At 40.3% G+C, this 26,625-nt stretch overlaps 1 protein-coding gene across 8 annotated transcripts in view; it reads left to right on the top strand.

The window, feature by feature from the left end:
• The window catches only part of CTNNA3 (catenin alpha 3), a 421,074-nt gene that overhangs the window by 285,057 nt on the left and 109,392 nt on the right, over positions 1–26,625 (top strand). For all 8 annotated transcript variants that reach the window (XM_038140205.1, XM_038140208.1, XM_038140206.1 and 5 more), the window contains one exon: positions 12,253–12,409. In XM_038140205.1, coding sequence (XP_037996133.1) covers positions 12,253–12,409 — 157 coding nt within the window. The remainder of the gene's footprint in view (positions 1–12,252; positions 12,410–26,625) is intronic.

Genomic DNA, 26,625 nt, shown 5'->3' with positions numbered 1-26,625 from the left:
AGCAAAAACCTCCAGGATCACTAGGGTATGATAGTGTGTGCTGCTGCTTAGATCTTTGACTGTGGCAGAAACAGGTGGAAAACCGGAGTTTGTCTGACTCTGTGAGTGACATTGTAAAGGCTGATCTCTCCGGGGCGTTCGGGTCTGATCTGGCTAGCTCTGGACCCTTGGCCCTTTGCAGCCTTTACAAGGACAAAAGTAAAAGACACAAGGCGCTCTTCTGCTCTGGGCTAAAAATCCCACAGCTTTATTGTGGAATTACTCCTGGGGGTCCGAGATGGGGAGGAGGTGGTGTCCCAGGGGAAAAGGGAGAGCTAATGCCTGATGGCAGGAGACTTTTAAACCCGGGGAAGGGGGGGCAGAGGAAGAGGATCACAGCCAGTGGGATACAAGTGAGGAGGGGGCAAGGGGAGGAGTAAACCTGGGACAAACCACCTACCACCAGAGCTTGGAGGGGGAAGACCATGTGATAAGAGAGGATACAAACATACTATTCAGCGCAAAATACAAAACCCAGTGCAAAACAATAACTAAAGAAACCACTTAGTGCAATACAACATGACATGGAACATACTTGAGGATGCCTGTGCATCCCACTTTTTCACCTATTTCTTCTTGTTCTTTCCAGAAGTACATTATAGATTTTCAACTTCCATGTCCGTGTCTCTGTGTAACTCTCCTAAAGCTTTCTGCTCTCTGTCTGTTCAGTAACTTGTTTTTGTGTGAGGTTGAAAGCTTGCTGTTGGCTTCAGCTCAGACCATATCATAGCTTATACGTGTTATAGGAAATGAAGGGCATTGGCATTTAAATAATAACTAAAGAAGAGGGTTTTTTTGTAATGGTGATAGTTTTGTTAGAAATCCCAAGAGGGAAGGAGGAACTAATAAATACTAATGTAGTAGGTTGTTTGTATTTTCCTGTTGCTGTTTTTGTATAATGTACTTTATAATGTACGTGAAGCAATAGTTGTGTCATACACGTTGAGCTTTACTGATGTCCTTCCCTCCCGCCAGTTCATAAATGTAATCCACATGTGTGTTCATCTTACCAAATATTCAAGGACTGTAACTGTAGTGTAGTTACAGTGCAATTGTTCCAGTTTCATTACAGTTTTATTTAATCTCTCTCAAGTTTGGTACATGAATGAATAATCCGTGAGGACTTTTCTTTTTTATATTCATTACATTTTAAATTGGACTAACGATTTACTTGGGTATAAAATCCAATAAACAGAAGGTTAATGATACAAGCTTCAGTTTTATACTGTAATTTTAGTATGCAGCTAATTTGATTGATAATTATGGGTATTGTATTTAGACACAGGGGCTTTTTATGCTGAACACCTCTTGAGATCAAGTCCTTAGCCTGTGTAAATCCCTGGAGAGTTTTCTTTCTGCCTGCATGTGCTGGGAAGCTGTGCCATAGCTGTGGGAGTGTGATGTGTGCTGGTGGTTGCATGGCTTGTCCCAGTTTGGTCAGCAAACCCAGCTGTGCCCAGTGGGAAGAAATTTTGTCCCAATGTAGTTGATACTGCTGGTGTGCTTTGATAGAGCATTTACACAGCCTAAGAAAACGTAGAAGAGGTTTGCATCTCTAAAAGGCTTTGCTGCATGAAGAGACTTGGAACACAAAGGTAAATATGTTTATAGTGAACTTGCAGGTAGCTGAGCTCCAGGTCTGGGTGGAGCACTGTTGAAGATAAGACTTCCACTATGTTGTGTTTTGTTATTTTATTCTCAAAACCATTATAAGTGGAACTCAGATTTTTTTAAATTTCCTTTTATGTGTATCAGTAAGTCCTGAGGATTATTTTAACCTGCCATTTTAAGAATATGCTTATCTTGAAATCAAGATTTTGAGAATGCATTGCTCAAGGCTTGATAAACTTGGGTGAAGTGTTCTGTGGCTTTCCTAGCAGAATCTAATTTTCCCCATGTATACAAACTGTGGCTACAGGAAAGTAATTCTTTAGTTAGAACATACAAACTGTAGCTAAAATTAATCGCCCAGTGGTAGGATTAGCTGGATACTAGGGGAAATTCTGGCTAATGGGTGTATAGCTAATACAAAAAATACAGTTGGAGGAACAGTGGTTTTATAATGAGTCAAAAAATGCACTTTTGGTTCTTGAAATAAACTTGGGAATTTATGCAATCCATCCCCATACCTTTGAATATCCTATCCAAAACATTCCCTGGGTCACTTATAGACACTGTATTCACAAAGGCAGAAATAGGTATTATTATCTATCAAACTTACTTGAGTTTCAGTACTGCAAAATAAAGTGAAAGTAACTGAAATTATGGTGCCATGCAAATCAGACACCTGAAATGTGACCTACAAAAAAAAGCCCAATGTATTTGGGGATCTGCTGTCTGCTACACTTGTCAGGTCAAGTGAAGTAAGTTCTGGAAGGAAAGTGCTGTTGGATGTACTTAAGAATCAGTCTGTAAGTGTTCAGCCTATTCTAATGTCTGTCTGCAAAAAACAGAGTGACTATCCACCCAAATGTAAATACTGAATATTTAACTGCATTGTCAGTTCTTTTGTGCTTTTATGACATTTTAAACTAAAATAATGGAAATGTTTGTTTTGTTAAAGATAACTTTGTGTGCCTTTTCTGTAGAAGGGTTTCAAATTCATTCGGTAATGTGCATGTAGTCCCTGAGTAAAGCCAACACAGATGTATACAGGAGTAGGAAGAGCTTTAGAGGACTGCTTGGTTTGTGTGGGCTTGGTTTTGTTCCTGAGGAGTGCATCATGCCTCTCAGCAGGGCTAGACTATGTTGGAAGGTTTGCTTTTGAGTGAAATTACACAGTTTGTTTTCATAAAATACAAAAATCTTATCCCAGTGTAATAACATATTTCTGTGTATTACTGGCTGCCACTGCCCACACACCAGGAGACAAAACCGTGCAGAATTTTGTCTTAATTTCTTGCCCGGTGTATCAGGTCAATAATGTTTGTAGAATTGCTGAGTTACCCCCTTGCCCACAGTTCTGTTTCTTCTTGAGGGATTGCTTTATCTGTGTGCTTTTAATTTAGTCACAAGTTCCTTGGCCAGTAGTTTTTAATAACCATGTAGAAGTTTAATCTTCCTTTAATTGTTGATATCAAGGCTTTTGCTCGATTTTAAGGTGAGGTAATATAACTCTTTGTTCACTGAGGTTTTTTGCAGAGCTTCAAGTTGCCTCATGTGATCAGAACAACTCATATATAACTCATATATAACTTATCAAACTTATTACCAAATATAGTCAAGTATGTTCAGTGTTAAACCATATGCCTTGAGTGATGTCCCTCCTTCCTGCTTTTTAAATTGTGGGAAAGGAGAAAGAATCTTAGTAAGTTCTTTAAATATTACTTCTGCTAAAGTAGAGGTTGCAAATAGGACTTTGAAATTTTATCTTGGGTCATAATTTGTCTTATTTGTTTTCACCACTGCATTTAGTGTTTTAGGGATTGCTGAGTTCTTATTGCATCATTGTTTCTTGTTGGATTTTTGAGTCTCTCTGAAGCAGTAGGTGTCTTAATCTTGAACATAATGTGAAACTTTATGGTCATGTACCACCTGTACACTTACCTCCTCATAACTATCAGGACTAGATAGTGCTGCTGAGGTAGCATTTTCTGGGATGTTGTGAGGGGAAGAGTGGGCTGTAGATGGAAGTTCTCTGATGTGCAGAAATGGATGAGAGCTTCTTGGGCAAGTACAATCTTGCTTTATCTTCATGTGTCACTTTTGATATAATGATTAAGTAATCTCCCTTTACTCTGCATCTGCTTTCAGCTGTTTCCAGTGGGGTTTTTGAATGTACCAAGCAATTAAAGTAAGTTTTATTAACAAATATAGCCAGTAATTTATTTACTCTTGGAATGCACTTAGCCCTTGGGTAGACTGTGTCTGTATTGTCTAGAGCTGTTATCAACACAACCTCAATTTTATTTATTTATGTTGACTGAAATGCATTTTATGATTGAATATGTTGTATACAAGATATTCAGCTTTCAAAGCTTTAAATTGTTATGGGTTTTTCATATCTGTGTTACTGCAATTGCTTTATAGGCCAGATGCCAAAGCAACAGTGTCACATATCCTTGCACCTTTTTAACATTATAGTGCGGGTTTTTGCTTCCAAGTTTGTTTTTTGACTTAGTAGTAAATAGATACTCACTTTTGCAGAGCTTGGGTCTATCTGGATATTTAAGCTTCCCCGCTGTATTAAGAGAAATGCAAGGCACAGCTTGGCGGAAGTTCCCCACAATTTTGTGTTAAAAGAGCAACAATAGCAGAGTGCCAGCATGTTTCTGTGGTTTCTTTAGTAGAACCATTGTGTCCTAGTGTCATGGTATTGGTTGCATTGTTTATATTTCTGTTACCTTTCCTAGATTACCTGGGGAAGTGCGTCACTCCTGCCCCAGAAGGAACTGATGTCAGTATTTATCACAGAGTTACTCTGTTACTGCATTTCAGAACAACACTAGTTCAGGTTGGAAGGGACCTTAGGATGTCTACAGCCTTTTGCTCATAGCTGTTTCAGTGCTCAGTTTCAAACTGAACTCTGACTTTTCTCTAAACTTTGACTGGTCAAGTGTTGAAAATCCAAGGGCAGAGACTGCACAAACTGTTTGGGCAACTTGTTCCGCAGCTTGACTAACCTTGGTGTGAAATTTCTCCTGTGTGCATCTGTGCCATCTCTCATCAGCTCCTCCCTCTGTCTGCTGTCAGAATACCCTTCCACCATGCATGGCTGTGAAGAGCCTGTCTGAGCTGTTTTTGTCATTGCCTGTGTGTTGAAGGGCTGCTCTTGGGGCCTTCTGAGGCCGCCTTTTCCTCAGGCTGAAAAAGCTCACATCTGTCTCCCTCCTTGCGGGGTAAGAGCTCCAGCCCATAACCTTCTAGGTGGCCTTCTGCTGAACTTGCCTTACTTATTGTTGTCTCTGTTGTATCAGAGAGCCCCAAACTGGACACGGTTTTCTAGGTGTGATCCAGCAAGTGTCACCTCTTCCTCTGCACTGTGGCTGTGCCCTTTGAGCTCACTGTGCTGTCAGCTTTCATTGGGGAATGCTGCTGACACAAAGCAGGGTGTCAGGTCCTTTTCCAGCAGAGCTGCCCCCCAGCCAGCTGCTTCCCAGACTGTGTCATGATGAGTATTTTACTCCACCCCAGCTGCAGGACTGGTTTTTAGATGTTCAGGTGATCATTTTTGAAATAATGTGGTGGGCTGAGTGCTGGCTAAATGCCAGTGTGCTCACTAGAATGCACTTTCTCATTTGAAAGAAGGAAGAAAAGCCTCAGGTTCTCTTCCATCAAAACCAGCTGGACACGAGTTTTCTTCCTTACAGTCCCAAGTAGTGCAATTTCTTTTATGATGTAGTATGAGGTACTTAGTTTACCAACGGCTTGGAAAACATCCACCTTCTAAAAGCTCAGAAACCAGTTTTCTTTGTTTTGTTGTGTTATCCATGTACATACCTTGATTAATCTTGTTCAGAAACTGGTCACATTACATAAATTAATTGGGGTCAGTGTAAGATGCACAGAATAGTTTTGATTTTAAACAAAGACATGGATTCTTATCTCTAGAAATGGCAGACTCAAATGACACATTGATGTACTGTTCACCTTGAATATGACCATCCTGTTATACTTCCTTTAGCAATAAAATGGAAGCTACAACGTCTCACCTTACTGTAGCAAAACTCTGGTGAAGTTCTAAAAGGGGTTTGTCCTGGGGAAAGCTCTTTCAGCTTTGCTGTAGTAGCTTACACTAGGGCAGAACTGACCCTTCCGTTCTTGGAGGTAAATTTCTCAAGCATATTTGAAAAATATTTGACTGAACTTGGCTCTGCCGTTACTGTGTCAGGTTGATGTATTTGCCCACCTAATTTTGTTGGAAATTAGTCTGCTGGATGTGCAAATGAATGTAAAGCTGGGTGGCCAGCTTCTGCTCAGCCGAAAAGAAAGATAATTGCCAAACAAAACCCAAGCTATTAATTAAGGTATTTTTCTTGTTTTGGTTAGAGGGGCTAACAGTTTTTGGTATTCAGAATATCCTGATATTTAATTTCTAAGAAATTTCTAGTTTTCTTCTTCTGTAGTCACTGCCGTAACAGACATTTGCCATTGCTTCTTACCTTGGTTTTTCTAATTGAAAGACTGCTAAAGTATTCTCTTGTAATGTTAATCCAACCCTGCCTATGTACTTTTTACCCTTGGGTTGTCTCCTTTTGCCTGACCTTGGGCTGGATGATTTATCCTTCCCTCAAGGTACCATATCACTGAACACTGCTTCCCTGCCTCCTGTGGCAAGATGGGTGTCTGCTGTCCGCAAATCGTTACTTCTGCAATAAAGGAGTAACTGTGCCAGTCTTGAGCTGACTGTGTGAACAGTGTCCAGGTGTGGGTTTGTGGGCCTGTCGTGGTCTTGGTGTTTTGTTTTTCCACCCCCCTTCCCCCCCCACGCACCGGTTTAGCCCATTGTGCACAGGAGTATAGGAGTATGTCCCCGTAAGCTTCCTGTCCTGTGCATGCCTCAGATTCCAGTTTATTTTTCCTGTATTTTGATGTAGCAACTGGCTGTTCAGAAGTTAGAAGAAGGTAGGATCTTATTGCTGTCATCATTTTGCTGTGTCCTCAAGCTTCTCTCAGCTTGTGTAAGCCCTGTGCTGTTAAACTTCAGACTGGTTTTCCTTTGATGGAATGTAGAGAGTATGATGTATCCTGTACTTGATGAGGACATGTGGCTGTTACTGCAGTGAAGCTAATAATACCACATGCTGTCCTCGCCTAGGTTCTGCTCACAAGTCCAAGGATTTATTTGAAAGCTGGTAATTTAGCTCCTAGTGAAATGCCCCAGCAGTGAGCAGGAGTAGTAGCAGCTTTCTGGTAACCTGAACTGTAATATTTGTGTGCAGGAATACAAATGGGGGAAAAGTAATAATGGGGTTTGAACAGCCTAATATGCTGTAATAAGGTAGAATAAGGCTATATTTAATTAACCAGTAACAAATGTTAACCTTATTTTAGATCAGGAAGCAGTGGTGAAACAGGGGCTTCTGCTGAGTTTTGCTCTCATTGTTTCTTGAGGCCAATTCAAATAAGTCTACACCATGAATGGTAGTTGGAGTGAAGTAGAAAAGCTAATAAACCTCACAAAGCCTAAGAAAGTGACATTTTCAACTTGGTCTCTTGTTGGTGAGTCTCAGTATGTCCCAGTGTGAAGTTTTCTTTTCCTTTTTTCATTTTTTTCTTCTTTTTACAGGAGAAGAGGGTTTAAAGTCTCCATTTTACTTGTGTGATAATGTATGTCTTCAAGTTTGTTGGGCTAGATTGTGAGTACACAGTCTTGAACCGTGCATGCGGATCATGGCTTTGGGACAGTTCAGACAGAACAAAGCTCACTGTAGATCTGTGCTTAGCCATAAGTCTCGTACCTTGATGTGTTTCCCTGGCAGGACAAAGACATGTGGGGTCAATAGTGTGCTCTGCAATTTAGATACGACAGGATTTTGTTTTCATTACTATCAGTCTGAATTGTTCTATGGTATGTTTTTCTGAGCTGTTTCCACACTTCTGGAAGCCATGTTTATCCAAAGTGAAATTAAGTATTTTCTTAATAGATCATTAAGGGTTAGAACAATTTACCAGGAGAACCATAAGGAACAGTGTCGCCTTTAATGTTTAATTCAGGATTAGCTGCCTTTGTGCGGGATGAACCAGATTTCACTTTTAGCTGTAAATTTCCTGAGGGAAGCCTTAGGTAAATGCTCTGGTTTGTGTTGTTGAGGTGGTTAGAGGTGATAGTTTGCAGCCTTTGTGCAGCCTCAGCCCATAAGATGTGCCAGTGCAGTCTCTGGGCTGTTAGAGCAGGGTGCCTACCTGTCTGGGCTCTAGTTACTGCAGGCTTCAGGACTTTTTTTCCAGAGATATCTGGAGTCATAAGGATTTCTAAATGCACCCATCTGATAAAGTTGGCTGCGTTCTGTAATAGTTTTCATGAACCTCCCAAGCAGTTCACCTCTTCATTGCATGTGGTGAGACAAAAGTTGGTTCTTTTTATCTTTGGTGAGATAAAAGGTAGTGGCTCTGATAATGGAACAGCTTTTTGCACCATCTCATTGTTACTTTTGGCAGAGCCAACCCGCTAAATCCGCCAAAACAAAGAAGAAAATACAGTAAGAAAAAGACTATTGTATAATGTCTAATTAGGGGCTTAAACAGAAAAGTTTGAAATTAACTGTTCAGTATTTCAGTCTTGATGGACATATTTTAAAACCTAAACTAGTTAGTGTGGTAAGTCAAAAAAGGACCAATGTGACCTAAGAATTAGTGAGGGGAAATTTTGAACCCCGGCTTAGAAAACTGATCCTGTGGAAATGGATCAAGCATGATAGGAATGAAAACAGTTTAAGCTTCAACTCCTACAAATTTCTTAATTTTAGAAGTATTGGGGAAACTGCTGTAGAGCCAAACATAAATGGGCTTTTATAGATTGCACTGCCTGTGGAAAGTTATGTATCTTGGGTATTGCTATTGAAATAGAGAAACTGGAGGTGATGCCTTGTATGCAGCTGTACAGGGGATAGGCACTGAATTTTTGGGTTGGCTGTGCATCCTAACAAAATGTATAATTTTGACAAAAATACACATGCTGACTGCTTGAAACCTGCTTTCCATCGTTTTCAAATGTTAAGAGTTAGAATTGGAAAAAATATTGTAGCGGTTTTGATTCGCCAATTTGAGATGTCCCGGCCGATGCAGTAAATAATGTGGTGGGCTGAGTGCTGACTAAGTGCCAGAGCGCTCACTAGAATGCACTTGCTCATTTCCTGCTGTGAGATAGGATTAGGAGGAAGGCAAGGCAGGCTCAAAACTTTAAAAGGGTATAAAGAAAACTTTATTAACAGTAACTAAAATAAAGAATAATAAGAATCAAAACTTTTAGAACATTGCTCCTCCCCCCTACAATGTTTTCTTTCCCACTAACTATGTACAGAAACAATTTGGTCAGCTTATCACCTCTAGAATAATCTTTCTTCAGTTCACTTAGGGAGAGGAGTGTCCCTTGCCATGCCATGGAGACTTCTCCACGAGAAACAGTTCTGTAGTTCGTAGCGTTTAATTTTCACAAATAGCAGCTGCCTGGAGAAGCTGCAATCGTGAATTCCTTCCCATCTTTTCACAGCCTTCTCACAGTTGTGTTTGTGGGCCACATAAACTTATGGGGTACTATTTTAAGGATGAGTTGTTTAGGAGTAAAAGTTCTCTTTATCTATCTTTGAAATCATCTCTGGGAACAGAGGTGGTCTTTTTCTCTCCCTGGGAGTGTAGAGGCTTCATCACTCTTCTCTTTATCTCTCTCCCTCTCTCTCTCCCTCTCTCTCTCCCTCTCTCTCTCCCTCCCTCCCTCCCTCCCTCCCCCCCTCTCTGTTCAAACTTCTCATGGCATCACAGCTACTTCAGCATCTGCTTACTTTAGCATAGGTGCCTTTGCTTGTATTTTCAGTTTGAATGCTTCATCCCACATACTTTTCAATGAGTTACAGAAAAAAAAGTCTGCTGTGTCAATTATATTCTTCTCCATGGTTTTACAAGAGGATTTCAGCTTAAACTTAAGGCATCTCCCTATTCTCGTGCAAAATGGGACTTGATTCTTTCTTTACAGACCTTGGTGTATTCATGTTGTTCCTCTACATGTCCTCACTTTGTCCTTTTCCCTCGTTCGAGGGAGGATTGAAGGTCTACAAGCCTTATTTGGGCACTGAAAGAGTTAAGATCTCACCTGGGACTTGCAGATGGTGATCCCTGCAGGGATGTGATGCCTGCCGGGCAGGCGGTGGCCAGAGCACTGGTGGTGATGGCTCTTGAGGCTGTGCTGGGGCTGTGTCAGAATCTCAGGGGCCCGGGCTAGAACGGGGCAGCCGCTCCGGCCGCACGGCTGTTTGCCAGCCCCTGCTGTGTTCAGTTCCAGCCAGGGGCTGCTTTCTGCGCAGGCTGCAGAGCTGCTCTGGTTCTTTGGGTGGCTGCGCTGTGGGGAGGGCCGGGATCTCTCTCAGTGGCCGGTGGTTTCCCCTGCCCTGCCTAGGCTGGGGCCCGGGCCGGCCCTGCCTTGGCTGGGCCCCGCGGCCTCCCCTGCCCGGGCGCCGGGCCAGGAGGGGAAGGTGAAGCGTTGCACCTCAGTGAGTCCCTTTGAGCAAGCTGCGCTTTCGGGGCCCAGAGCACGCTGGCTAAAAAGGAGCTAACAAATAGGGCAAGGATGGGTCTTTCTTTGGAGATCCAAAGGGCGTTTATTCTAAGAAGGGTACAAGGACAAAGACAAAACGGGGTGGAAGGCTCGGGGTAAAATACGGGGAAGAAGGGGTGGATCTGAGGGACGAGGGCCAGTGGAAACAGGGAGGAGCGGTGCAGGGGAGGAGCAGTAAACCAGGGGAACCAATAAGGCAACAGGGGTGGAAGAATGAGAGCCAGTGGGGGTCAGAAGAGGTGAGAACATTCCTGGGGGAATGCCAGTATGGAAAAGGGGGCTGAACAGGGGTGACATCAAATTAAGTTTTATTGGGGCAGCCAATAAAACTTAAAAAATTAACGTGTGGTTGCAGAGGCTTATGGGAGGGAGGCCTTTCTCACCCTAACCCCAGAGGGGTGTTTCTCCTAGCCTCTCTCTGCCCTCCCAAGCTTGAAGCGCTGTAGTCTTTGTGGCAGGCCTCCCAGCCTGCACAGGGAAGAACTTCTCTCTCGATATGCCTGAAGATAGAGAGCTTTGTTTTTAACATATGTGTTCATAGGGGCACGTTCAGCTTTCTAGTGGTTTAACAACGTGTCAGTTTTCAAAACTAGTTGCTGATTGGTGTTTTTAGACGTGGAGAAAGCTCTCAGCAGCTCGTCTCAGAAACATCAATTCTGTGGGTGGCTTCCTCCTGCCTCACCAAATGTCAATTAATGCAAAACCAGGAAAATTATTAATTACAACTTGCATCCCCACTTTCATAAACATATCCTCCAGCACATAGGTGCTGCCCGTTTGATTCCAGCCTTGATGCCTTTTGCTCCTGGCAGTATCAGAGCTTCTGCTCTTTTCCTGTATTATAACAAATGTTTGTTACCAAGTCAGGAACCCAGCTGACCAAAATGGGGCAGGCAGAATTCTCATTGTTACTGTAGCAGCATATTCTGGTCTATTAAAGTATCTTGCAAAGTCCTTTTATGACTCTTTCCAGGGCCAGTGTGCAACTTGGACAGTTTCTTCCCTTTTCCATAAAGCAAAAGATAACTTGTAATATATTTCATTTGGGATGCTGGGTTGTTTTTCTTCTTTTCCTGTTGCTCTTCCTGTGCTTTTTAATTCTCTGCCATGCTCAGCAACAAGAGTGTGTTGTTTTTATTCTCCTCATGTTTTGTGGTGTTTTGTGGTGTTTTGTGGTGTTTGGTTGTCTTAAAATCATTCCCCCCTTGATAAATAAGCAGTATTCAGAAGGAAAGAGAGGAAAGTGCAAGGTTGATCTTCAGCTTCTACTGGGCGTATGTGTTAGTTTAACTTAAAAATGTTTATATAACATCAATAAACTTCCATATTAGGAAAAAGCCTCTCTAGCTAATTGACTGAAGAAGTATCTGTAGAAATAATCACTTTGGGATCCAGTGTTTGCACCTTCAGTTAGTTTTTTCTGAAAGAGATGAAATCTACTCTCTTCATGTGGATATAGTTTCTGGTTTTAGTCTGAACTGACTGAGCACAACCAGACTGCTGCTTTTCTCTAGGTGTAGTATGTGTTGTGTCCTGTACCTCTGATCCTAAAAGACAAGTCTGTTGTTCTGGAAAAAAACCTCCCACTTTTATATGGCAGAGGCTGGTATTCTCTCTCTCAGTGGAGATACTCCATAGCAAGCTCTTAATGTTAAACTCAGAACTGAAATGATGGTTGCTGTTCTGGTAAGCGTCCCTGAAGTGTGTGTGAGAGAACCTCCTTGTATTTGATACCCTGCAAACTGGAAGAGTGTGATTTTCCAACCAAAACCAAAATGTTGGGATTTTGCTGTCCTCTTCCATCAGCTTCTTAATTTATGAAGCTGAAATGGAAGTTAGCCTTAAGCAACATCTGACTGATACTTCTGCTTGAGAACAGAACCAAAAGCTGAGCAAGCTTTTGTTTGGAGAACAGGATTGCTGCTTTGCTATGTTAAGTAAAACATAAGATTTGATTTCTGAAGAAATAATTATTTAGTTGGTTTTGTCTGTTTTTGGTACAGGTTATTAATGCTGCTTTAGCTCTTGCTGCCAGACCAAAAAGTCAAGTTGTGAAAAACAACATGGAGATGTATAGGAGTACGTGGGAGAATCACATCCGTGTTCTTACTGAAGCTGTGGATGATATAACAAGTATTGATGATTTCCTTGCTGTATCAGGTATGATAATATTCAGAATCCAATTGTTCTTTTATAAGCTTTGAAAATTTTTAATCGCTTTTCAATAGGAAACCAGTGAAAGATGAGATTGTATAGTGATTTGTGAAACCATTCCTGTTGTTTCTAATGTCCCCACCCAGTGGATATTCCTGCTGGGCAGAAGTCCCGGGGCTGACCAGGTGGGTGTGACAGGGGTATATTTATCCATCCCCACAGCTTCATTCACCTGTGCAGTTTCAAATCCTCTCTGCAGCTGTGAAAAGTCTCTGAGGAAAGGAAATGCATATTTCTGTGAATATACCTTAAACAAGAGGTTATTTTGATACCCTCTGTTCCAGTTCCTGTAGAATGCACAGTAGAATTTCTGGAATTTTCAGTGTCACGCATATTTGTCACATGAAATACACTTCTACAGATCTCTTCAGTTAAAAGGCCTTGGGTAGTAAATTGTATTTACTGAAGCAGTGAGTGTCTTCATCATTTAAAAAGAGGAGTGAAAACAGTTGTTTCACTTTTTGCAGTTTAAAGATCCTAGTTTTGAAATAAGGTTCTGCCCTCACTGTCTCACTTTCCTTAGAGAGGAAAACAGAAGCATTTCAGTTGCACAGTGCCTGTTTTTTCTGTTGTTCCTGCTAAAATACACCTTCATATGCACAGTTTAGAAATCCCTGTATCGTGAAGCACGTGTAAATTTGTATAATTTTACTTTTCTGATTTCTCTTAAAGTAGCATAACATGGAAAGGAAGGAAAAGTTTGTCGCATGTGCCTTAAATGTGGTTTAATTTCTGTGTGGCCATATGGTCAGTGGGCCCTGTGCTTGCCCATTTCTCTTTGGGCATGTCCTTTGGGCTTAGTTCCGTTAGTTAGGACTGCTGGGTTTATGCAGCAGTAGGAAACATGAGTAGTTCTGCAGGTGTCGGCAGTTTAAAACCCTTGTAAGTGAAGTCACAGCTAAGTTCACGTTCCCAAGTTCTGCTTTGCTCATTAAACGTGAGCGTAGACCTTGCCTGAAAGGGGCAGAGTTTGGGCATTCATTGCTCTAAAGCTTGCTTGGTATCATCACTGTGGGGCCTGGAAGCCGCTGGAGTCCCAGTGAGTCAGTGGTGTTTTTCTTACCATCAGGGTGTGGATATTCCAGTGCAACCAGCATGGGCAGCGTTGGCTGTTCAGTCCCTTTGTGGGTCTCCTGACTTTTCAGACTTTTCCAAAGGGTGGGGAAATTGTCCTTGCTTTACAAGGTCAGCTGGTGTACCCGGCAAGTGACTTAGGTCTGAGTGCAGAGGAATTTACTGCAGATAGTGTGGCTTAGTTATTCATAGTTACTCTCCTGTGTGTATCTCAGCATCTTTGTACAGAGTAGCATAGCCTGAGAATTATTTTCTGCCTGTGTAAGTTAGCCTTTGATGGAAGTGCTTTATGAACCTGCCTCTTGCTTATAGTGCAAATCTTCCCTGTTCCTGAGGTTTCCTGAAATTTATGCAGGTTTTGCTAAAGCTGTTAATAATGAGATGAAACTAGTCAATTTCTAACGAATAAAATACACAAATCTGTTTAAAACTCAGGAGATTTCATAGTAGGTTAAAAATCTTCTATCAGATTTATTGAGCTAAATAATTATTTTTATCTATACTACTATGATTCATTGAAATGGCACATTTTGGGTGGGTTTTTTTTTTAATTTCTTGGACTTAAAGAATAAAATTAAGCATTCCAATAAAAATTGTGTAGAAGAAAAATCTGTCACTGGGCAGCTGCTCATTTCAGAGAAGACTCCTGGCTTTTTAGTGTATTTACATTCTTTGGTTGAACACATTTAAATGATTGACTATTTCACAGTAAGTAAAAGCAGAAACAAAGTCAGGTAGCACTGATGTGTAGGCCTACATGCCGTGAGGTCCAAGAAAGATAAACATTGTTGTATTTTCTTTGACCTGTGTGTAGAACATCTTCTGTAAGCTTTGGTAGAACCCTTTGGCACATGTTAATTTAATTTGGTTAAACTTCAAGTGTCATGCTTGCTCTTAAGGGCTCTGTTGAGAAGATGTTTCTCTATGGCAATATCACCTTTTTGCTTTGAGAAGGTTTTTTTTGCTAGTTCATGTACAAAGAAGTAATTATTAGGAGTAATTGTAAGGAGCAGTGCAAACCACGCTTGGCTTACTCCACAGGGTATTGGCACCATTGCTGTGTTCTGAGGGATTAAAACATTCACATACTGCTCTGTCTGAATAGAAAGGTTAAAAGTGTAATAGAATGATGGTATCTGCCCTTTTTTGGAAATGACTTGGTAATTAGGAAAGGTAATTTTGCATCGGAGGATTTTGCATCGTGTTTGAGACAAGGGAATTCCAGAACCGGTATTTAACAGCCCTGGTTTTTCTACAGGAATTAGTATTGTACATCTCATACCAACACGGGCATTCTGGGCAAGAAATACCTTTTTAAATAGCAGATATCTTTCAAAACAGGTTCTGTGCTGTGCCGGCGTGTCAGCTCCTCACTCATGTGACTTGGAGCTGCTGACTTTGCAGGTGGTGGGGGAAAAGATGAATCCTGGAGTGTCAGAATTGTGTTCAGAGTTACAGGACACTTTTTAGGAAATACAGTAAACACACCTTCCCTAGTAGTTCTGGTGATTCAGAACTCTGCATAATACAAGAGAATTGCCTACTTTAAAGCTCATTTTAAATTTCTTCTTGGACTGGTAGAGAGGTCAGTTATTTCTGACGATCCTGCCTGTCCCACTGGCACTCAGGGAAGGAGAATAGTGAGCATTTGGAAGGTTGGTTGTTTTTTCTTTGTTGCTTTATTTTTGGTGTGGTTTTGGTTTTTTTTTTTGGGGGGTGTGTTTTTTTTTTTTGGTGTGGTTTTTTTTTTTTGGGTTTTTTTTTTTTTTTTTGGTGTGGTTTTTTTTTTGGCGTGGTTTTTTTTTGGTGTGGTTTTTTTTTGGTGTGGTTTTTTTTTGGTGTGGGTTTTTTTTTGGTGTGGGTTTTTTTTTGGTGTGGGTTTTTTTTTGGTGTGGTTTTTTTTTGGTGTGGGTTTTTTTTTTGGTGTGGTTTTAGTGTTCTTAGAAATGACATCCAATAATAAACAAAATACTGTTCTTCTTTTTCTGAATGTATTGGTCTTTGCTTTTCAGATTCATGCATCTTCTTGAAATTGGATTTTTTTTCAGTTGTGTTTTATTCTTGCCAGTTATGGCACTATAATCAAAGGAAAACAGCACTACAGAACAAAAAAGATGAAATCAGATCTTTACAAGTGAAAAAGAGGTCTGATTGCAAGGAGCTGTAGTGGAGGTCTTGCTTTCGTTAATAAAGGAACAGAGTTAATGACTTGTGTAAAAAAAAGTCATTGTAATTATGAAACACTATAAATTATGATACTGTTGTTCATGGATTTGTTACACCTTGTAGGAACAGAGAATCAGTCTCAGCCTATCGGTTTTGGATAGTTAATTTATGCAAGGAAGAATGTGGGTGTTAATCTTTACAACCCACTGACATTAAGTTAAAAAATTACTTTCATCCATTTATCATGATGATGTGAAGTCTGCACATTCATAAATTAAAATGTGCTATTGCATTTGATGCATGAATTTCCAGGAAACTGGTTTTGTTCTGCTTATAATTGCATTCATGGTGGTAAATCTGAAGCTTTATCCTCAACCCTCTGCTTTTGTAAACTGACTCTTAAGTGTCTTCTCCCTCGTAAAATTAGCCTGAAACAGAGTTTGAGGCTCATTTCCTCATGTTAATTCTTCTGTGTTATTTTAATACTCCTTTATTGAAAACTGCCTTAGTAAACCTAGTGGGTGTAGGTAGAAAAGCTGAAATGTCAGTATTTCCTTCCTTTGTGTGTATGTTTTCTGCTCCTGATGATGTGTAATTGCAATGACAGGCTAATTGCAATTATTAAGTATGTCCATTTTGTCATGTATTAGAAAAACAGTAAGAAAAGGCTTGGATCTTTTAGTCCCAGAATTAACTTTTTCAAGGACCATATAGGTAAGATCTGAAGTGTGTTTATATATACAATATTCTGAGGACCTATGACTTTTTTTTTTCCTTTCTGTTGTCTTCTTGAAGAGCTTGCATGACAGACCCCTGTGCTGCTTCTGTGTCTTTTTCTTAAAGTCCTTGCCCAAAGTAAGATTATTTCATCAGCTGGGCCTTCTCTTCAGCCTCCCTAATGCTGTTTTGAATTTTGCTCATTGTGATATTTATATTATCACAATGCTTAAATGCCTTTAATAGTAGCTCCTCTTTTGCCTAAATGGAAGTGCCATGTTTTCATAAAAAGTTGCCTTGTTCATCTCTTTTCTCGTTCCTCCTCATGTATGAGTAAATCTGTCTTCTTCAAGTACAGTCTACAAATGACCCAGAGCCTTTTCAGTTGTGTAAGATGAAATCTATGCTCTCTGCCCTTTTATATACCTTCTTAAAAGACAGTTTGTCTATAATGTGCATTTTGTCCCTTGTGTAATTGCATCAGCTCTTTTAATTGAATTAATTTTTTTAAGGTAAATCCATTCCAAAAAGGTGGGTAATAAGTCATTAGACAGTGAGAGGGTTTTGTCTGATGTCCAGTTTGTCATTTCCCTGCCAGAAATTCTGTTTGCTGCTCTTTACCTGACGAAGTCATGGGGAGTGCTGTGACTTACATGTGTGCCTCAGGCCAGGGTTTTTGCAATTCCCCCATGCAGTTTGCAGTGCTAAATTGAGATTGGCAAATATCAATTTGCCTGGGTCAAAGGCAAACCAACCTGCAGTAGAATCTGGAGAGTGTGCCCTGTTAGTCCTGTGAGCAGAACAGTATTTTATGATGTATCCACAGGTGCCCCAGAAATTCAGCTCCTTACAGGAACTGGCCTGAGGGGTCTTAAATAGGTAAAGGCTTCAGAGACTGCTGAGGAAGTTCTGTGATGGGATAAAGGATCATTCAAGATAGCCTGAAGAGGCAAAAGAGAATAACATTTATCTGAAAATTTGGGACCAATCAGTGACTCCTGACAAGAAGGACAAGAGCCATAGTTCACTTCTCTATGTTCTGGAGTGATGGGCAGACTTTCAGAGCAGATCCTGGGAAATCTTGCACATTTCTCCCACCAAATGGAGTAGAGAAGATTACATTCCAAATGTGGAGTGTGCAGGGAATTCCTGAAAAGTCTGAAAACATGCGAGCTAGATATTTTTTCCAGTCTTGTAGTCTTTCCCTTGGAATCTATTTTTTCCAAGCATGGTGGGAAACAGTATGATTCCACCACGTTAGAACAAAAGTTGCCTTTTAATGTAAACCTGTGCCATCAGAAACTTTGAATTCAAGGAAAGCAGCAAAAGACTGGATGTTACAGTAAAGCTATTGGAGAATATCCTTTTTGTGGGTGCAAACAGTCTTATGGCCATCAGCAACAGCTGAGAGACCGTATCTTTGACTGGTTTTGTTTGATTTCAATGAAGATTTCTCAGTTAAACACCAGCAAAAATAATCAGGAAGAAGAGCCTACCTTATGTATTTTATCCACAGGCCTATTTTTGAAGATGTAATTTACTGATCACAAAGAGGGAGCAAATACCCAGCTTCACTTCTTTCCCCAATATTTATAGCTCCACTTCTGGAGCCCCACCTCCTGCTGCTGGAGTTTCTTCTGCTGGGAGAGGTCTTCAGTAGTTGATTAGGAAAGAGTGGGTCAGGGGGACTTTGTGACCATGTGGGATAGCATGTATGAAACAGCAGAATAGAGAAGCAGAATTAAAGACTAACAAGGATTGGAAGAGAGGTCTGAAGATTTTCTACTAAAGCATCTTGTGCAGAGCAGGGCAAACTTCCAATTTCCAGCAGAAATTCCATTTGAGACTTTTTCAGTTTTCTGTGGTCCCTATCTTGGTTTTAATTTGGTCTTAGCTATTGTTGTACAACAAATCTTAAGCAATGCAACACGACTAGTATTAATCTACTGCAATAAAATGTAAAAAATGTCTGCTTGGCAAATCCCTTCTCCTGCTTGCATTGCTGAGAGAAGAATGAAGTTCATCTGAATCACGCCAATTAAGAGTAGATTCATGTAAGTGTATTTCCATAAATATTTTTTTTTTTGGAGGATGGAGAATGGGGACTGGAGAATGAAGCACTGACCCAGTGCCTCATTATTTCTGTGTAGTACTAAACCAGTTGAGCACTTTTAGTAAAGACCCTGACAGAAACCTCATGGTTTGTTTGTACTAATTCTTGGCTGGATTGCACAGAAATCAGTTTCTGTTTGGTAATGTTCTTTTCCAGCCTGTTCCAGGCTTTAAGGATTATTTTTGGTTTTTGTTGCATTCTTTGGAAGAGCTCCATGAGATGGACTTTTGTGTCTCAGCTGTATTCCTGTGTATATTGTTGGTGTTCTTTGTAGGCTTTATATTAATGGCTGTTTGTGATTGATGGCACAAAACAGCTGAGTAGAGGTTGTGCAGTTCTTCGCTCGTGTTCTCCTGGACTTGGGTACCATGGGTTGCACTGAGCAGTTGTCAGTCTTACCACACTTTATCCTTGAGAGACCTTAAATTAGACAGTTGCAGGCTCTTTATATCATTGTTTTTGCATTAGTATCAAGCCAGTGTTTGTTACGAATCATAACTTTTTTTAAGAAAAGTAGTTGTCAAATAGGTGACTTTATTTTTTTTAAAAATAAGTCTGATGAGCATTTCTTCCTCCATCTCCAGCTGAATACATTTCCTAAGCTTAGTCTCCCTTGTTTTTCTTCAGTACTCAGTGTACAGAGAAGCTCATTTTGGGAGAGTGTGACTGCGTGTTCTGGATGATGCAGTCATTCTCTCATAAATACGGAAAACGCTTGCTGAGATTAGACTGATATAAAATGTTATTAATTCTTCCTTTCATCTTCCGGTCTGATGTATTGCCTGTTGGTAGCTAGGTTTTTTCAAATATGTAGCAGATCTGTAGCATTATCCAATTTTGTGCAATAGAGGCAGACCTTTCCTCTATTTTTTAAAAATTACTTTGCATCAGTCATTTAAAAAAAACTCCTCATGTCTGTTTAGTTCCTCTGCCTTTTCACATCCCTAAATGCCATTACATGCAAGTACTCTTCCAGGTTTTATAATGTTCTCTGAATATCACACAGCCTTCCTTATCTCTGCCCTGTGGTAGTTACTCTGCTGTTGAGCTGTACTTCATTATTCAGTGTCACATTCTGTATAAAGGTATTCTTTAGAAATAACTTTCTTGATGCTGCCTGTCCTGTTAATGGCATCATACTCATTTATCCGTGATTCTGTCATAGTCTACCCAGTGCTGTTTTTTTTTTTTTCCCCAGAACTTCAGGTAATCTGAAAGAATAATTTATAGTTGCCATAGGAGGCAGGCAGGCAGGAGGCAAACAGGCCGAGATATGAAGGGGGTGTTAATATCTTTTTGTTACAGTTGAAGGGAGAAGAAAGCTCTGGGGTTTTAGTATGAAACCCCTTTTTCTTGTTAGCAACAAACCCAGCAATCTTCAAGCTAAAAATAGCTTAGTTTTACTTAATTTCTGGCAGTTTGAGAGGAGCGTGCAGAGCAGCAGAGGTGGTTAACATATTCTCCTCTATTCATTGTGTCTGCTAAACAGTGGTTCTGCTTCTTATAGGATCTGCGATGGCTCCCACTGATGGTCGCACATCAGCAAACTGTGTCCAAACTAAAGTGATAGTTACTCTGGAAAAGCCTGTCCATCCCTACTAATCCTTCTCATATTCCATTGGAAGTTTAAGATATGCTTAGAAATTTTTTTGAAGCCAACTGCTGAAGTTCAGTTTAAAAGTTCTGAAAGTTGTATCCAGCGTTGTAGCGTTTTGAAGTTTAGAAACCATTTTACAAGTGATTTCTCCTCATTTTATTCCTAAATTTGCTCAGTTCTGTAGTAGTGGGCATTTCCATTGAAAATTTCTCATTTCCTTCCTCTCCCACCCCAAAGTCTTCCGATTTCTTTCCTTTGGAGTTTATATTCTAAAACTTCTAGTGTCCTTCCTTCCTCCTTTTCTCATTAAAACCAACTGAAAAAGCCTTCTGCAAGATGCCAGTATGTGTGGGTAAGGCTGTAAAACTTTAATGTTTTGTCTGCTAATTTAGGGTAGCCATTTGCAAACAGTGTATGACATCTCTGCCTTTTTTTTTTTTTTAATGCACTTTATTGTGTTGTGGTTTTATTCACTGATTCAGGAATGTGTGTTAGTGCTCATCATGCTGAACAGCTACACTATGCCTGCATTATGGAAGGTGGTAGGCTGAGGTTACTGCAGTTTGCACTTCTGCAGGCACAGCTTTATGTGCTTTACTGGTCACTTGTTTTTTGTTAAAATACACAGTTCTGCTCAAGTCAGATGCAAAGTGTTTGGTGTAATCAGGGCTAATCAGATTAGATAATGTAATAATGCAGTAATTTTTGTCTTTGTGGCTACTGAAATGCTCTTAGTCTGGACTCTGAGATTGAGACATCTAAGGGGCTCCCTAGTAGGGCTTGTTTGTAGAGCCAAGATCCCCTTTTAACTTCGTGACATTGCTACATCTTTTATTATGGTAAAAAACACCACTTGATGAGTAGCACTTCTGTGAATGGAAAGGCCAGGTCTCAGCATCGAAGTATTAATAGCATTAAGTTTTGGATTTTGACCAGGCTCTGTTTCACATCACTTTGGACAGTTGTAGTCACTAAGATGGCAATCTGGACAGTTGAAATCACTCGAACTGCAAAACACACTGTAAATACTTGGGCACGGAGTAAGGGAATGATTCAGATTTCTGTCTTGCTTATCTCTCTTGATATAATTTGTTTTCCATCAATGGTTTAAAGTTCTGGTTCAGTTCATTACCACTTTTCCAGTCCATGTAGCATGTTTACAGATGAATACATCACAAAAATTGCCAATTACACATTCGCCCTTAGCATAGCTATGGAGATCATGGGGAAAAAACCCAAACCAACAAGATAATATTCAGAGACTTGAGATTAAATTCGATGTTGTCATGCTGGCCTTCTGGTGCCTGCAGTAGCAAAATACCATGCTTTGCTTTTTGTAGGAGAATAAACATAAGAATCTAAGTAGAGAAGTATGCACTTAATTACAGTTCCAGTAGGAAGGTAAATGAAACTGTGGGTTTGAATAAGTTGTATATCAAGTGTGTTCAGCCTGACTGTAATGTGCTTCAGGATAAATACGAATTCGCTAAACTTAAAATGGTCGCGCTCCCTCTTCGTTGTTCTCACCTTGCTTGTAAGAAAATGGCCTTGGATTTCTCCCTTTTTTATTGATACTAAGAGCTGGATATGTGTGTCACTGAGCATACAAAGTTTGTTTTTGCTGGTGCAGCTCTTAGCCCTTAATGACTCACCTGGAAATTCTGTCAAAACCATCATAATGCTATGCCTTTGCTAGGACTATCCTCTACTTTTCCCTGCTCTTTCTTTGAAACTCTTTTTTCTTCCATAACATTATAATAGCTGTCATTTCAACAATGTAGGGATGTATCTTGTGGAGGAGTAGGAGGTTTAGTTGTGCTGCTTACTAAAATGGATATTTTTAAATGGAAGTAAGGACAAAAACTGTTTGCAGCATCTTAGATATATCTTTACTATCAGATATTCTTTGGGCAATCACAGCATTATTTGCCTTTAATTGCTGTTGAGCTAGCATGCTTCTAGAGTTTTCTTAATTGACTTTAGAAATTTCTAGGCTCAAATGTAGTAACTAATTTATAGGTCAGTATTTTGTATAGGCTTAGGGGTTTTCTTTACTACACATTAGAGTTCATTGACATTGAACTGGTTTGCTTAATTCGCTGATAACGTGGTGCTGTGATACCATCTTCAGTTCTTTGTTGTCAGCTTTGCCTGGAATGAGAAAAGGAAAATTCCCTCCTTCATTACTTCAGTACTCTTCTTTTATATTGGTTTTTGAAAGCATTGAATCACACTATTTCAGAGCCAATCCCTGTGGAAATGCTGGCTTAAGGAGTTGGGAAGACTGTCTGCTGGTTTCTGCCCCTTCTTTTGTCTTGTGTAAGAAGTAACACCAGTAAGTCTGTCATTTCTCCTGTGCCATCTTAGAGCTCTCTGGGAATAGCAGTTGAAAGCCTTTTAGAAATCCGGTGGACAGTTACCATCTGCAGTGCTTACCTCACTCTGCACTGGTGCCTCCCGTTTGTGATACGCAGCTTCCTGCTCTAGGTGGCTACTTGGACTCTTAATTACACAGTATTCCTGTCTCTCTCTGTTCTCTTTTATACAGTAGTTAATACCAGTTTGCCAGCAGAAATACTACATACAGCTTTCTGATTGCCCTAATTCCTCCCAACCACGTCGCAAGTTACCACCACAGTCATCCATTTTTCTTACTCTGTTATTAAGATAAATAGAACTTGAAATGCTGCATTTTCTTCAGAGGAATGTCTTCTTCCTGGAGATTTGTTGATGTCATGGTAACCATTTTGTTTTAATTGAAAATCTTGCATTGTCTCCTGCCTCCCTTTAATATCCATATTCCATATCCTTGCCTCAGAAGTAGCTTACAGTCCTGATACACTGATTTAAATGCAGATTGCTCTTGCAACACTCCTGGCCTAGACTCAAGGACAAACATTACAGTGTGTTACACTTGTTTGGCAGTGGGTGTGTTCTTTGGGGCTGCTTGGTTAGGTATGTCGTGTCCTGCCACTGTATCTGATCATATGTCACAGGCTCATTTTGGGAACCATTCTGGCAAGCCTTGTCCCATGAAAACCTGCTATTCGAAATTAGTGTTTTCTAAATCAAGATTTTCTGCACTACTTAGTTGAGGTTATGGGAACATTTTAGTGGTGAACTTCTGGAGAGCTGTAGAGGGGTAAGAGTGAATGGGATGCATGAAGTCACTGAGCAAGTAGGCAGGACTAAGGAGCTGGGTAGTGCAGTTCAACAGTGGATTTAGAATTTTGATGACTTGAGGTTTTCATTCAGAAGCTGAAATTTCATATTGAATTCCTGCTCTGTTCTTACCGAATTTCAGTCAGTTGTAGCTGAGACTTCGTTAGCTGAGCGATTCATTTCTCATCACGAGCTTTGCAAACGACTGGTGTCTTCTTTAAAAGTCTTGAAGGCTGATGCATTTGGAATTCACTTTGTATGGGATTTGGATGAGTTGGGATTTGGCAGCCTTTGAAGCATGGTCTAAGATGCATGGGTTTGATGCAGATTTGGATTAATTTTTCGCGTGTGTATTTCCCAACAGGCTGCTTGCTAATGGCTTTCCAGCTGCAGCTGTAGCAGTAGCTTTTAATGGTTTTGGGCAGCTTTGCAGGAATTGATTTGCTTGCTTTTTGTAATGAGGCCTACTAGAAACATACACAAGTGTTCCCAAGAACTGGTATGAAAAAAAAAACCACAACCAAATGGTAAGGGAAGATTTTGATCAATGGTGTTAAGAGTTTGAGGTGACAGTGCTACTGTGGTACAGAATGCGGGACTCTGTTTCAAGAATAAGACACAAAATGCTTATCTGGGAGAGCAGGTTCTAGTTGTGTTGTAGTTCTGAAACTGGAGTGTGCTTTATTGCTGGAAGCAGCATGTCCAGTCTGTCTGTTCTTTCAAAATGAAACATGAGAAAACAGATTTGCAAATGTGCACAAGATGAGCAAAAGCTAAGTCCCCTCTTGTGAACCTGTTATCAAGCAGTAGTACACAAATGAAGTTTTCTTGATAATCTAAAGGCAGCCTACCTGTGGAACCTCCAGCAGCTGGATAGGACATGTGCTTGTTTGCTGGGAGCCCTTAGCACCTGGGGGAGAAAAAAACAAGTGTGAAATCAAAGAGAGTGCTAATTGAGTATGTGAAGTGCACCAAGTCTGACTTATGCCCTGGCTTCTGTTGCCTGTAAGTTTAGCAGATACCTCAGATTTGGTCCCAGAAATTTGGTGGATGGCAGTGTAATAAAACTTAAAACACACCTCCCAGATTTAGGTCCTTCACCAAGAGAAAAATGGTACCAGCTTAGACTTCAGTGGGAAAACTGATCTAACGAAGAGGCAGCTTTTCTCTGCAAGGGAGAGGTGACTTTTCAACAGCAAACGACTGAATTTGCAGGAGTATCCACCAGGAAAACTGACAAGTTTGTCACAGTTACCATTTTTGTAAGGGAGACTTGGGAGTTTCCTACCCCAATTGTCTCTTGTCAATGAAATGTTTTCTATCTGTTAACACTTGTCCCTCTGTGTCATGGTTGTTGTATCAAAAAGTATTTATAGGTGTTGATCACCTGCTTACTATAGCAGGTACAAAGCTGTAACAAGAGAATCTTTTCATAAAGTCAGAATTTTCATCTGAGTAATTATCGAAGAGTGGTAGATGGCTAGTATCTTTTAACAATATTTTATAGACCAATGAAATAGCCACCATTCAACATAATAGTCTGCTTTGTTGCACACAGTGTGAAACAGGTAACACAAAGCTCTCCAGTTTTACACCCCTGATCTTGCAGAAGGAAACAGATGATATATTATCACATCTGTTAATTCTCCCCTCTCTCTACCTGAGGAAATGAAATCTTTTGAAGGTAACAAATTGTTCAGACCTTCCAGCTGATGCAAAGACAGACACTGAATATTCTCTAGTAATTGCAAATTTCTTCATACGCTGTTTGGTCCAGACTGGGAAGATTGCCAGCTCTTCATTCTGTAGCCTGTGCTGTGAAATGATGAACTAGGTTATCAGCTATGCATTGATTTGTAAAATAGGTGCTATGAACTATTTCCCTGTAATCTGGCTAGTTATTTCCCTGCTCCAAAGACTTTTTCTTTCCAATGAGGTAAGGCTCAGTGTAATTCCTTCAGATAATCCTTTACTCAGAGATCATTGCTTTTGCCATTTTAGACATAAAGATTTATGATTTATCAAGGCCTTTCTGAGTTTTTAAGAGATATTTTCATGAAGTTAGGCAATATTTTAGCTAGATTTGGATTCTGAATGCAGAATTTAGAAAGCAAAATAAATTTTCCATTTCCCAGTCACAGAGGGGCAGAAAACAAATTTATTTATGCCCTGTTTAGGGCCAGCTCATATTTCACCTAGTGCAATAAAAGTGCAGATTTCAGTTCTTCTCTTTTGGCAGAGCAAATGATATGGAAAATTGAATCTCAACTTTCATAGCACTGACAATACAACTTTTTTTTAAATTTTTTTTTTGTAGCTTCTATCTGCTTTAGTTAATTGGGTTTTTAAGTAACTCGGCATTGAAAGTGGGCAGGCAGGTGAGACACAAAAGACCAAGCCAGGGCTTGTGGGGCATTTTTTGTGGGACACAGTCCTCTGCTTATATGCTGAAGGAGAATGCTCTCCTGTAGTTCAGAATTCTCCTGCAGACAGTTCCAGCAGGCTGCTGCAAAGCTAATGGCAATGAAGAAACAAAGAGCAAATGGCCAGGAAAAGTCTCTCCTGTTCTGTCGTTCATCTCCTGCAAAAAGAAGCCTCCCAGAATTTTTACCTGAGGTTTATAAAAGTGACAGAAAGGGAAACTGTCTCCTGTATTTTTTGAGAGGGAATGTTCTGAGTAGGATAATGAATGCTCTGGCTGTGCAGTGTGGTGGAAATGAAGGGAACAGGTCCAGACTGAGTATAAAGAAAATGGTTATCCTGTGTATTTTTTGAGCTGGCTGGCACATACTAAGGGAAAATGTGACAGAATTTTGTAAGGCAAATAATTCTCCATTATCCAGTAGCTAAAATGAAGAGTGAAAAGTAATTATTACGTCTAAGATAACAAGCTCAAAAGGAAAGTCTAAGTAAAGGCTGCCAGTCAGTGGCAAATGTTCTGAACAATTGTATGTCAGAGTCTGTAAAAGGTCTTGCTGATGTGGAAGAGGCGTGTTCCAGTCATCTGGGGAGTCTGGTGTGCTCTCTTTGGCTGGCAGTTCTTACTGTTCTTCCCTCTCTATCACAGAATCCTAAAACCATTGTGGTTGGAAGGCAAGTACAGGTCTAATCCTTCCTGCTGCTCACAGCTGGGTCTGCATTGTATTCAGACCAAGAACAACCACTCTGAGTTCTTTATCCTGGTGAATCCCATTATCCTTGCAGTGATTTCCCATCTCTCCCACCCCAGTCCTCAGCAGCTTCATTTTGACTGTCAGTGCTCATTCACCAGCCTCCCATTGAAGAAGTGAAAAGCCAGAGACAATTAACCCGTTCATGCAGAATTAAGGTTAT

Source organism: Motacilla alba, chromosome 6 (assembly GCF_015832195.1).
Source record: "Motacilla alba alba isolate MOTALB_02 chromosome 6, Motacilla_alba_V1.0_pri, whole genome shotgun sequence".
NCBI classification, from domain to species: domain Eukaryota; kingdom Metazoa; phylum Chordata; class Aves; order Passeriformes; family Motacillidae; genus Motacilla; species Motacilla alba.
This window is presented reverse-complemented; position numbering and strand designations above follow the sequence as displayed.